General features: G+C 36.1%; 1 protein-coding gene across 4 annotated transcripts in view; it reads left to right on the top strand.

The window, feature by feature from the left end:
• The window catches only part of PCSK5 (proprotein convertase subtilisin/kexin type 5), a 433,086-nt gene that overhangs the window by 334,739 nt on the left and 85,207 nt on the right, over nt 1–13,140 (top strand). For all 4 annotated transcript variants that reach the window (XM_017664305.3, XM_017664306.3, XM_036991294.2 and 1 more), the window contains one exon: nt 6,608–6,676. In XM_017664305.3, coding sequence (XP_017519794.3) covers nt 6,608–6,676 — 69 coding nt within the window. The remainder of the gene's footprint in view (nt 1–6,607; nt 6,677–13,140) is intronic.

The raw sequence follows: 13,140 nt of genomic DNA on the forward strand, positions 1-13,140 counted from the left end.
TGAGATCCAGCATAAAAGCCACAGTGTGAAAAGTGCCTAGATTATAAATGAGGGATACCCATTTACTAATCCTAAAGTGGCTGCTGGAGACACAGGAAACTGCAGTAACTTTCTCTGTGGACAGAAGCACTGGTGTGTACCTTTTCTGCAATCACATTCTAACTTGTTGGTGACAGAGCTGCAGGTGCTAATTTAGGGAAGGAATAGACATTGGTGTTCTCCTGCTAGCCTGCTAGCACCACTGTGCCTACTTCATGCTCACCCACCTCATGCAATAGCACAGCAGGGTCAGGTGATCACCCAGAGCCACCCTCATCCCACAGCCACACAACCACCACACCAGGCAAGCACACCACACCCTGCCCACCTCACACCACAGCTACAGCCCTGCCACAGCCAACAGACATAGCCCACACAAAGAATGCCCCTAGAGCACCTGGCTCTGGAGGCCAAGGGATACTGTGCTACTGGACCCTACAGCTCATCACCTACACAAGACCATGCCAAGAGTGGGAGAGACAGCTGTCTTACCTAATGCATATAAACAAACACGAGATTTAAGCAAAATGAGGAGACAGAGGAATATACTCCAAACCAAAGAATAAGACAGATCTCTAGAAAAATACCTTAATAAATGGAAATAAGCAACCTCCCTGGCAAAGAATTCAAAGTAATGTTCATAAAGATGCTCACTGAACTCAGGAGAAGGGATAAACACAGTAAAAACTTTAACAAAGGAAAGAAAATTCCAAACAGAAATTACAACTTCACTGAAAAGTATACTAGAGGGGTTCAACAGCAGAGTGGATTAAGAGAATAATGAATCAGCAAGCTGGAAGACAAAACAATGGATTTCACCCAGACAGAAGAGTAAAATGTAAAAAGAATTTAAAAACATGAGGATACCTTAAGGAACTTTCAGGACAACATCAAACAGAATAACAGTCATGTTTTAGGGGTCCCAAAAGGAGAAGAGAGAAATATAATCAAAGAAATAATGGCTGAAAACTTCCCTAATTTAGGGAAGGAATAGACATCCAGGTCTAGGAAGCCCAGAGGGTTCCAAATAACATGAACTCAAAGAGAACCTCGCCAAGACACATTATAATTAAAATGCTAAAGCTAAGGATAAAGTGGAAATCTTGAAAGTAGACAGAGAAAAACAATTTACTATTTACAAAGGAAAACCCATAAAGCTATCAGCAGATTTTTCAGCAGAAACTTTATAGGCCACAAGGGAGTGGCATGACATATTCCAAGTGCTGACAAGAAATATTTCCTAACCAAGAATCCTCTACCCAGCAAATTTATCATTCAGAATTGAAGGAGAGATTAAGAGTTTTTCAGGTAAGAGAAAGCTAAAGGCATTCATCACCACTAAATCAGCCTTACTGATTTAAGATTAAGAAATCTTAAAGGGTTTTCTTTAAGTTGAAAAGACAAGATACTAATCAATAAGAGAACACATGAAAGTAACAATCTTACTGGAAAATGTGAAATATATAATACAGGTAGGGGATCTATCATTTAGAACTCTTTTTGCTTCAAAAACACTCAGAAAACAAATAACAGAATGACAATAACTGCATATCAATAATTATTTAAAATATATATGGACTTAATTATCCAATCAAAAGAGTACCTGAATGAATTAAAAAACAAGACCTATCTATATGCTACCTACAGAGACTCCCTTTAAAAGTAAGGACACACACAGACTGAAAGTGAAGGGATAGAAAAAGACATTCCATTCAAATGGAAACAAGAAGAAAGCTGGTGTAGTTATACTTATGTCAGACTTCAAAACAAAGACTGTACTAAGACACAAAGAAGGCCATTACATAATGATAAAGGCGTCAATTCAACAAGAGGATACAGCATTTGTAAATATTTATGCAACCAATATAGCAGCACCTAAATATATGAAGCAAATATTAACTGACCAAATATAAAAATATTTATGCACCCAACATAGGAGCACCTAAATATATGAGGCAAATATTAACAAAAAGCAATACAATAATAGTAAGAGACTTTAGCATCCCACACACATCAATAGAGAGATCATCTGGAGGGAAGTTTTATGTACTTACTTCTATATACATCCAGAAAGAAGTACATATAATTACAGGCCTACCTTAACAAATGAGAAATCTCAGTTAAGCAATTTAACTTTACACCTAAAGGTACTTAGAAAAAGAAGAACAAGGTTAGTAAAAGGAAGGAAATGATAAAGATTAGAGTAGTAATAAAAGAAATAGAGACTGAAAAGATAATGGAAAAGATGAATGAAACTAAGAACAGGTTCATTGGAAAGATAAAAAAAATTAGCAAACCTTTAGCTAAACTTACCAAGAAAAAAAGAGAGGGCTCAAATAAATAAAATCGGAAGTGAAAGAGAAGTTACAATTGATACCACAGAAATACAAAGTATCTTAGGAGACTACTAGGAATAATTATATGCCAACAAATTGGACAACCAAGAAATGGATAAATTCCTAGAAACATACAGTCTTCCCAGACTGAATCAGGATGAAATAGAAAACCTGAATGTAAGGATTTCTCATAAGACTGAATCAGCAATTAAAAACTCCCAACAAACAAAATCCCAGGGCCAGACAACATCATTGTTGGATTCTTTCTAACACTCAAAGAAGATTTAATATATACCCTTCTCAAACTCTTCCAAAAAATTGAAGAGGAGGGAATGCTTTACACATTTTATGAAGCCATCATTATCCTCATACCAAAACCAGACAAGGACACCATAAAAAAAGATAACTACAGGCCAATATGCTTTTGAACATAGATGCAACAATCCTCAACAAAATATTAACAAACCAAATTCAACAACACATTAAAAGGATCATACACCACATTCGAGTCAGATTGCAGGGATGGTTCAACATCCACAAATCAAAGTGATACACCACATTAACAAAAATGAATGATAAAGATCATATGATCATCTCAATAAATATAGGAAAAGCATTTGATAAAACTCAACATCCATTTATGATATAAACTCTTAACAAAGCAGTACGGAGAAAATGTACCCTAAAAGAATAAAGACCATATATGACAAAACTATAGTTAACCTTACATTCAACAGGGAAAAGCTGAAAAAAGCTCTACCTCTAAGATCAGGAACAAGACAAGAATGCCTACCCTTTTTATTCAAAATAGCATTGGAAATTCTAGCCACAGCAATTAGGCAATAAAAAGAAATAAAAATCAACCAAATAGGAAAGAAAGAAGTAAGACTGTCACTATTTGCAGATGACATGATACTATATATAGAAAAACCTAAAAACTCCACTCAAAAACTGTTAGAACTAATACATGAATTCAGTAAACTCACATTATATAAAAATCACTATAGAGAAATTTATGATGTTTCTGTATAGTAATAATGAACTGTCAGAAAAAGAAATTAAGAAAACAACCTAATTTTTTAAATTACATCAAAAAAACACAAAGTACCAAGGAATAAATTTAATCATGGAGGTGAAAGGCTCTAAGACATCGAGGAAAGAAATTGAAGATGATACAAGTAAATAGAAAGATATTTCATGCTCATGGATTGGAAGAAATAATATTGTTTAAATATCTACACTACCCAAAGCAATCTACAGATCAATGCAATCCCTATGAAAATTCCAATGGCATATTTCACAGAACCAGAACAAATAATTCTAAAATTTGTGTGGGAGCACAAAAGAACCTGAAGAGACAAAGCAATCTTGAGAAAGAAGAACAAAGCTGGAGGCATCATGCTCTCTGACTTCAAACTATACTACAAAGCTCTACTGTACTACTATATGCTATATTATAATCAAAACAGTATGGTAATGGCACAAAAAAGACATACAGATCATTGGAACTGAGGGCCCAGAAATAAACCCACACATATATGGACAGTTCATTTATGACAAAGGAGCCAACAACATACAATGGAGAAAGGACAGTCTCTTCAATAAATGGTGTTTGGAAAACTTGTCAGCCACAAAAAGAATGAAACTAGATCACTATATTACATCATACACAAAAATTAACTTAAAATGGGTTAAAAACTTGAATGTAAGACCTAAAACCACAAAGTTCGTAGAAGAAAATATAGGTGGTAAGCTCCTTGACATCAGTCTTAGCAATGTTTTTGTGGATCAGACTCCTAAAGCAAGGGCAAAAAAGCAAAAATAAGCAAATGGGACTACTTGAAACTAAAAAGCTTCTGCACAATGAAGGAGACCATTATTAAAATGAAAAGGTCACCTACTAAACTAAAGAAGATATTTTCAAATGATATATCTGATAAGAGGTTAGTATCCAAAATATATAAAGAATTAATACAACTCAACAACAACAAAAATAACCCAATTAAAGAATGAGCAAAGGGTCTGAATAGACATATTCCCAAAGAAGAAATATAGATGGCCAGTAGGCACATGAAAAGATGTTCAACATCACTAACCACCAGGGAAATGAAAAATCAATATCACCTCATACCTGTTAGAATAGCTATTATCAAAAACATTTTTAAAAAGATAAGAAATAAGTGTTGGAAAGGATGTGGAAAAAAAGGAACTCTTTTACACTGTTGGTGAGATTATAAATTGGTTCAGCCACTATGGAAAAAGTATGGAGATTCCTGAAAAAATTAAGAGTAGAATTACCACATGATCCAGCTATTCCACTATGGGGTATTTATCCAATGAGTACAAAAACACTAATTCAAAAAGATATATTCACCCCTATGTTCACTGAAGCAGTATTTACAAATAGCCAAGAAATAGAAAAAAAACTAAATATCCACTAATGGATAAATGGATAAAGAAGATGTGGTACATGGAATACTACTCAGCCATAAAAAAAGAACAAAATCTTGCCATTTGTGACAACATGGATAGACCCTGAGGGTATTATGCTAAGTGAAAGAAGTCATAAGGAGAAAGACAAATGCCATACATTTCACTCATATGTGAATCTAAGAAACAAGCACAGAAAGAACAAGACAAAAGAAACAAAAAAACATAATAGGTAACAGACCAATGGTCACCAGACAGGAGGGGGGTTCAGGGGTAGGCAAAAGGGGTGAAGGGATTCAGTTATAGCATGATGGATGGTAACTATATTTTTAAAAATTACAAATTGCATTTTTTTAAATGGACGGAAATAAAAATGTGGGTGACAAATATATATTCAAGGATGTGATCTTGGAACTCAAAACAAAAAGAAGAATGAGAATGCAAGAGAAAGGCAGAAAGGTAGAGATAAAATCACTTGAACAGTAGAACAAAAAGAAAAATAAAAGTGGAAAATGGAGAAGGAAGAAAAAATAAAGGCTCAGCCCAAGGATTCCAAATATAACAGTTTCTCAAAAAGTAAACAGCAAAACAGAAGAGAGAACATCAACAAAGAAATAATACATAAAAATTTCCCACAACTGAAGAGCCATAAATTTCCAGATTGAAAGGGCCCTTTGCCTGCCCAGCATAATGGATTTTAAAAGACACACCAAGATACATCACTGTAAGAATTTGGAGTACTGTTTTTTTTCTCTACCAAAAGAAAATCTAGGGAGAAGGAAAGCAGGTCATATATAAAAGACTGGCTATGAGACTAGCACTGAACTTACCAATACTGGAAAGTAAAACATAAAAATGGAACAAAAACTTTAACATCTTGAGAGGAGAAATTATTTTTCTTTAAAATTCTAAACTCAGTCAAACCATGAGTCATGCGTTGATGATAGAAAAAAGTATTTTCAATCATGCAAGTTTTCAAAAAATTTACCTCTCATGCATCCCTTTTGGGAAAATTACTTCTAGAGGATATGTTCCACCAATAAATAGAACAAAAAAATAATAAGATATGGGATCCAGAAAATGGGAGATCAAAAGGAGGACAGAAGTAAAAGGAATCCTTAGGATAACAGCAAAGAAGGAACTAACATTACAGCTGATTTATACTTGGGGTTCAGTTAGACATGAATTAAGGACAGATACTGAGGAAGCACATAAAGAAGCCAAACAAATACTAACACAAGGGAAAACCAAAGTAATGTAATCAGAATATGAATAATAGTTATGCAGTCTTAACAAGGTTAATATTGAATGTTGACCTAGTGAAACGTTTGACTGGGGGAATGGAAAGTGTATGTGCATTTGTTAGAATGGTGGTGAAAGCCAGCTAGTCTTATCCTTGCAGATAATGTCTAAAAATAAAGTCAAAGAGTAGCATTATAATCTACTGTGATTTAGACATTTGAAGTTAAAAACTAAAAGAAACAGCTAAAAGAATTGAAATTTGTTGTCTCTGGGAAAAGGGAAGGGGCAGAGAGGCACAGGGGATTACTATTTTTCATGATTAACCTTGAAGGTCTGAAGTATATGCAAGACTTTGATTTTTTAAAATTACAAATTCATCTTTTTAAATGGAAGAAAATAAAAATGTGGGTGACAAATATACATTCAAGGATAACTGTGAGTATCATAACTGCTCTATGGTTTGCTTGAAAAGAAGCTACACACCAATGTATTTTCATAGCAATTAATGTGTCTCCAGTCAGTGAAAATGAATTGCAGTTTTCTCTCTTCTCACTGTATAGGTGAAGTCCAGGACCCAGACTATGAAGATTGCATGCCCTGTGAAGAAGGATGTCTGGGATGCAGCGTGGGTATGTCACCTTCCTTTGTTGCTTAAAAAGTTAACTTTCTCACACATCCTCATCCTGTCATTCCTTCAGCAGCAACTCTAGTCATCCTAAGTGTCATGGTCAATACTCCTTTAATAGGCTCATTCCCAGGCAAACAGGGTCAGCTGGTTTTTTGAGGCAATGGATATGTCACTAATCTCCCTGAAACTCAAGTCTAGGGAGGGATAAATAGCATCGTTTCCTTGACTGGGAACTATTTGGCAAGGGGTACCTACAGCAACCATGTTTCAACATGTCTGGGACTCGGCTTCTCCTTAGCTTCTCTTGGAGGAAGAGAAATAAACTCAAGAAAACTCACTTGGTATGTAAAACACAAAAACCTGTTAGGAGTTTTGGGGTTTTCCTTTGTTACTTGGAGACTAAGACAATGAGAAGAAAACAATGGGGTGACAGTGATTTGAATCCCCCCTGTACAATGAAAAACACATGTCAGTATTCCATATAATTCCCTAATTCACATCATTGGTTCCTTCTTTCTTCCCATGCACACCTGGTTCTCCCATGCAAATGGTGGCAGGGACAGACTGTACCATAGAGCACCATTAGACGGAGTGTAAATGGAATATAGGGTGGCCACCAAATTCCATAAATGTATCTTAATGTAAATTTAGGTAACATATTGAAAATAATTAGCATTTGGGTCTGTAGCTCTTTGAAAGGAAAACCAATCTAAATTTAAGTCTGATGGAGTAATTTCTCTTAGTTTCCATGAAGCCCTGTGATTGGTTAACTCATGCTTCTAAAACTTTAATGTGCACACAAATCGTGTGGGGAATTTGTTAAAATGCAAGTTCTGATTTATGTGTCTAGATAGGGCCCGAGAATTTGCTAACAAGCAGCCCAGGAAAGTAAATGCCTCATGAAGCACTCACAAGGTTGCAAGGGGTCAAACAGGGTCAGGAGTAAGTAGACTTTCTATCAGGATTTTCTTAATTCTTAACCATTACACATGAACTATAATTTATGTGATGGCTATCACTGATTCTCTCTGCTTTAAATGGGAATGATGTATTTTCTATAATATCTATAAGTACAAAATAGAGCTTTTAGGAACTTGAATACCATTCTCCCATTACCTTCCACCATGAAATGGAGCATATATTACTGGAAAATGAAATAATGAAATCACAGTTAGGAAGAGGGAAAGACTCAGACCCAGAGATTTCAGGGTAAAATGCTAATTTTCTGGGAAGCAAAAATAGACCTAAATGTAAGTAATAAAAGCATTTAAATTGAAAAGAGAAGCAAATCCAGTGTTTCTTGTTGAATGAGAGGAAGTAGTCTTTCTTGCAGGAAGCAAGGATAAATGTTGAATATGACTTCACTTTTTGCCTATTTCAGACCATATTTGTCCTTCGGTGTCACACCCCAACTAATACCATGGTCCCCTTTTGCACCTTTGTTGTTGTGTGTTGAATGTCTGTGCTAGCATCTTTGTGCTTCATGGAGGGAAGTGTTTGTATGTTTGTCTGTGTGCCTGTCTGTAAAATCTCGAATTGTGATTTTGGCTCTCAGATTTAAAAGGATGTATGAATGTGTGCAACCTTGTTCAGTATCAGTGAGGATCTTGGCATAGAGGTGGGCACAGCGACAACCATGATCATGAGGAATCTGCATTGTGCCTACACTTCCCTTAGCTGACCCAGTTAAACATGAGACCCAGGTTTAGCTATTGGAAAATGAATTCCATAGCAGACCCTGGCCACTGGGGACTCAACATCCAAAAGAATCCACTTACAAAAAGAGATAAATTATAAAGTTTGAGTCACATTACAAAATTATATTGAAATATTTAATTCATTCACTCCTTTGGGTGTTAACTGTCTACAATGTGTTGAGTGCTCACCTTGGCACTGGAAGTCAGTGTTGATATGGCTGTGATCCTGCTGGGGCTGTCACAAGTGACACAGTTGAAACCAAATCTTTTACAAGCCAAACTGCCAGCCTAAAGAAAGGTACAATATTCAGTGAAATCACAGGAGAGGGTAACTAGAACATTCTAAATGCTGCCAATTTCTAATTTTGCATTCTAAAATTTCTGTTAATTTAAAAAATCTTTGTATGTTGGGCCTTGTGCATTTTTAGGTTACTTCGAATGAATTCAAAAATCACCTTATTTCTAGAGCTTCTGTTGACCTCTCCAGTAAAATTAGTTCTCTTTTTTTGTTTCCCCTTGTTTGTAGGCCAATGACAATACTTTGTATAGCTCATTTGTGTAATAATTTGTGCATACACATCTTTCTGCCTAGACACTAAACTATATGAGAATAAGCTCTATGACTTACACACTCTGCTCCCATGAAAACTAGCAGCAGCATGCCTAGGATATAATAAATGCACAATGAATGGATACATGTTTGTTGAATTGAATTGAAGATTTGCCCAAATTCAAAGCAGAGCCGCATGGCTCAGGATATCCAGGGATTTAGATATGTTTGATTAGATCAAAGTTTCCAAAGTGTTCTTTTCTCAAACTGTTCATTAGCCAAGAAGGGAAAAAAAATCTTATGATACAGAAATAATTGATTTTTCATAAAATATTAGAACTACAAGGGAGACTTAAGAGAACATGATTTATTAAATTTCATAACTAATAATATATGAATACAAATTTTAAAAGATATGAACAGTTTACCACAGATTTTCCTGATTCTTCATGTGAGAAGGGACATTACCCCTTGGAGAGAACTCAGCTTCATTCCATTTTATTAATACAGATTCATCTTTGAACCAGAGCTAGATGATTTCTCAGAGCTAAAGAAAAGTGAAATTAGTCACTTTGACACAACTTCTCTATGCCATGTAATAATTATTTGTTGGAAATAGTGGGATTTTTTCCTAAATTTTTTACTCCTTTCCAGATATTTAGTGAAACTATAGATTAAGATCTTTTATACCTAATAGGGAAAAATTCAAATTCCACATCGACTCTGAACTTGTCTAGTTTCTGGGTGGAACTATTTCTTATTCCCAGAAAAGATTACTTGAAAGGGGACAGAAAAAGAAACACATGACTAAAAAAGTAATTTTTATTTTGAGGAAAATATTTAACTTGATATTTTAGGATAAAACAAGGATTTTTTACTATTATGGGGTTAGATTTCTCTTTTTTATAGAGATATAATTGATATATAACAGTTTTAGTTCCAGGTATACAATATAATGATTCAATATTTGTATATATATTGTGAAATGATAACCACAAATAAGTCTGGCTAACATCCATCACCTTACATAGTTGGAGAGTCTTTTTCTTGTGATGAGAACTTTCATAACCTATTCTTTAACAACTTTCAAATACAATATTATTAACTATACAATACAGTATACAATACTAGATACAACACAGTATTATTAACTATACAATATTATTGACTGATACAGTGCAGTATTATTAACGATAGTCATCGTGCTGTACATTACATCCCCATGACTTATTTATAACTGTAAGTTTATACCTATTGACCCCCTTCATCAATTTCACCCACCCTCCACCCCACCTCTGACAACTACTAATTTGTTCTTAGATTTTTATCCTTTATCAGGTTGAAAACAAATAGATAGCATCTTATTCTAAGATAGCATTTTTTTCTAAGAGGATTTTAATGCCAAATTCTTTGTTTTTCTAACCAGTATTTTCAATAGAAATTTTAAGATAAATCTAAGTATTCTAAGTGATATTTCTTCATAATTGAAAGGATAAGTAAATCGAGTCATTGTTACCTATTTTGAGTCATCCTTTGTTTTCATTTAGGGAATGTAATAATAAGTATGACACATGACTATAAGCAAGATTTGGGGCTCATACTTATATAAAAATTGACTTAGTTGATTTTAATCAAGTTGTGTAAGATCTCTTCATTTCCTTACTTTATCAATAAAATAAAGGTTAATGTGCCTTTATCCTGGCTCAGAAGTGGGTGATGAAAACCTATTATTATTTGCTCATTAAAATGGCTATAGTACCTACTCTTGGGAAGAAATATATGCTAATTTTACATTTTTAAGTAATTGCTATAAAAGAAAAAGCCAATATAAATTAAATGCCAAATAAGAGGACAAACATTTGCTAACAACAGAATTTAGAAAAGGAGGGAACTCCTATGTTCTGCTCTGGTCATGGAAGCCTTCCAAGAAGGTGGGACTTGAGATACGCCTTGGAGTTTGTATGGAATTTAGACAGATAATAGGGCATGGCTGCACACAGGAGGGGCTTTCAACCTGGACAACAGCAAGAAAAAGGGGCTGGAGGGAAAAACTCCTGGATGTACCAATTTTGCAAAAGGAATACAGTAGATCCCCCTTGTGTACAGTTTCAGTTACCCCCGTCAACTGCTATCTGGAAGCAGATAATTCTCCTTCTGATGTGTCATCAGAAGGTCAGTAATAGCCAAATGCTAGGTCATAATACCTACCTCATTCATCTCACTGCACCTCATCAGGTAGGCACTTTATCATCTCACATCAATACAAGAAGGGTGAGTATAGTACAGTACAATAAGATATTTTGAGAGACCACATTCGCATAACTTTTATTAAAGTACATTGTTATAATTGTGCCATTTTGTTATTGCTATTAATATCCTACTGTACCTAACATAATTTTATCATAGGTATGTATATACAGGAAAAAATATAGTATATGTAGGACTGTGTACTATGCATGGTTGCAGGCAACCACTGGGGGTCTTGGACCTTATCTCCCATAGATAAGGGGGGATGACTGTAAGTAAGTACAAGAGAATAGGCAGAGGAGAGGATTAAAGATGGCGGCATGAGAGGTGAGACAGAGGCTTCCTCCTAAAACCACATATAATAAGAAAATATAATTAATACAACTGATACTGAAAGAGCAACAGGAAAGAGGACTGCACCAAACTACATACCCCTGGAGAAAAGAATAAACCTCACAGAACAGGGTAACATACCAAAGCCATGGCCCAGAGGGACCCAAGACCTTCCCCCACCACAGTTCACTGGCAGGAGGAAGAGAAATGGAGCAGGAGGGAGTGGAGGCCTGGGACTGCTGAAATCCTAATCCCAGAGATCTTCTCTGGGAGCACAAACCTACATTTCATGGTGTTTGCATGGTACTCTTGTGATTAGGGGTTTGGAAAGCAAAGACAGGCAAAATTCCTGGAGAGACTGAGATTCCAGCTGCTTGTGGAAAGTAGGGCTCCACATCTGGCTACTCTGAAACAAAAGAAAGGTGTGCAGTCTGACAGACTTCCTAACAGCAAGAGGACTGCTAAAGGGGCAAGGATTGCAGAGAGCTTACTGCTCAGGAGAAAGGACAGGTAGACAAAGTTGTCCAGGTGCACTATGCCCAGCAGGTTGAAGGCTTTCACGAACTTTAGGCACTCCAGCTCCCTGATTGGCAACACAGCTCCAAGGACCCCCTCTGTGATATGCAGCCTACTGCGCTTTTCTCCTGGCCTGCCCCACCTGGCTCACAAACCAGCAAACTCTACGCTGGCGTTAGGCCAGCCAGAGGGAAACCTGTCTACTGCAACTACAAATGCAAAGCATAGAGGCTTATACCTGTGTGCTCGGCCCACTGGTTCAGGCAGTGGAGACAGGCAAAGCAGCCGGAAGGAGGAAACAGTTCTTTCCTTCCACCATGCACCAATACAACTCCCCGTGACCTGCCAACATTACTTCGGGGGCTGAGCAGCTCCAGAGAGTAGAGCTTCTGGACACTAGAGGGTGCCACACACAAATATGAAATGCCAAAGGAATCTAGTTCAAAGTAAAATTATGAATACAACTCCTGAGAAAGATTTAAATGACATCGACCTCATGAATCATCCTGAAAGGGATTTCAAAATAAAAATCATTACCATGCTCATGGAGGTACAGAAAAATATTCAAGAACTCAGGAATGAATTTCAGGCAGAGATTCAATCGTTGAAGAGGACAATGGAGGGTATTAAAAGCAGATTGGATACAGTGGAAGAGACGATAAATGAAATAGAAACTAGGGAAGAAGAACACAAAGAAGCTGAGGCACAGAGAGAAAAGATCTCTAAGAATGAAGGAATATTGAGAGAACTGTGTGACCAATCCAAACGAAACAATATTCACATTATAGGGATACCAGAAGAAGACGAGAGAGAAAAAGGTATAGAAAGTGCTTTGAGGAGGTAATTGCTGAAAATTTCCCCAGTCTGTGGAAGGAGATAGTCTGTCAGGCCATGGAGGTATACAGATCTCCTATCACAAGAGACCCAAGGAAGACAACACCAAGACATATAGTAATTAAAATGGCAAATATCAAGGATAAGGACAGACTATTAAAAGCAGCCAGAGAGAGAAATAAGATCACTTACAGAGGAAAGCCCATCAGGCTATCATCAGACTTCTCAGCAGAAACATTACAGGTCAGAAGGGAGTGGCATGATGTATTTAACGTAAAGAAGCAGAAA

This window comes from Manis javanica, chromosome 2 (genome assembly GCF_040802235.1).
Source record: "Manis javanica isolate MJ-LG chromosome 2, MJ_LKY, whole genome shotgun sequence".
In the NCBI taxonomy this organism is placed as follows: Eukaryota; Metazoa; Chordata; class Mammalia; order Pholidota; family Manidae; genus Manis; species Manis javanica.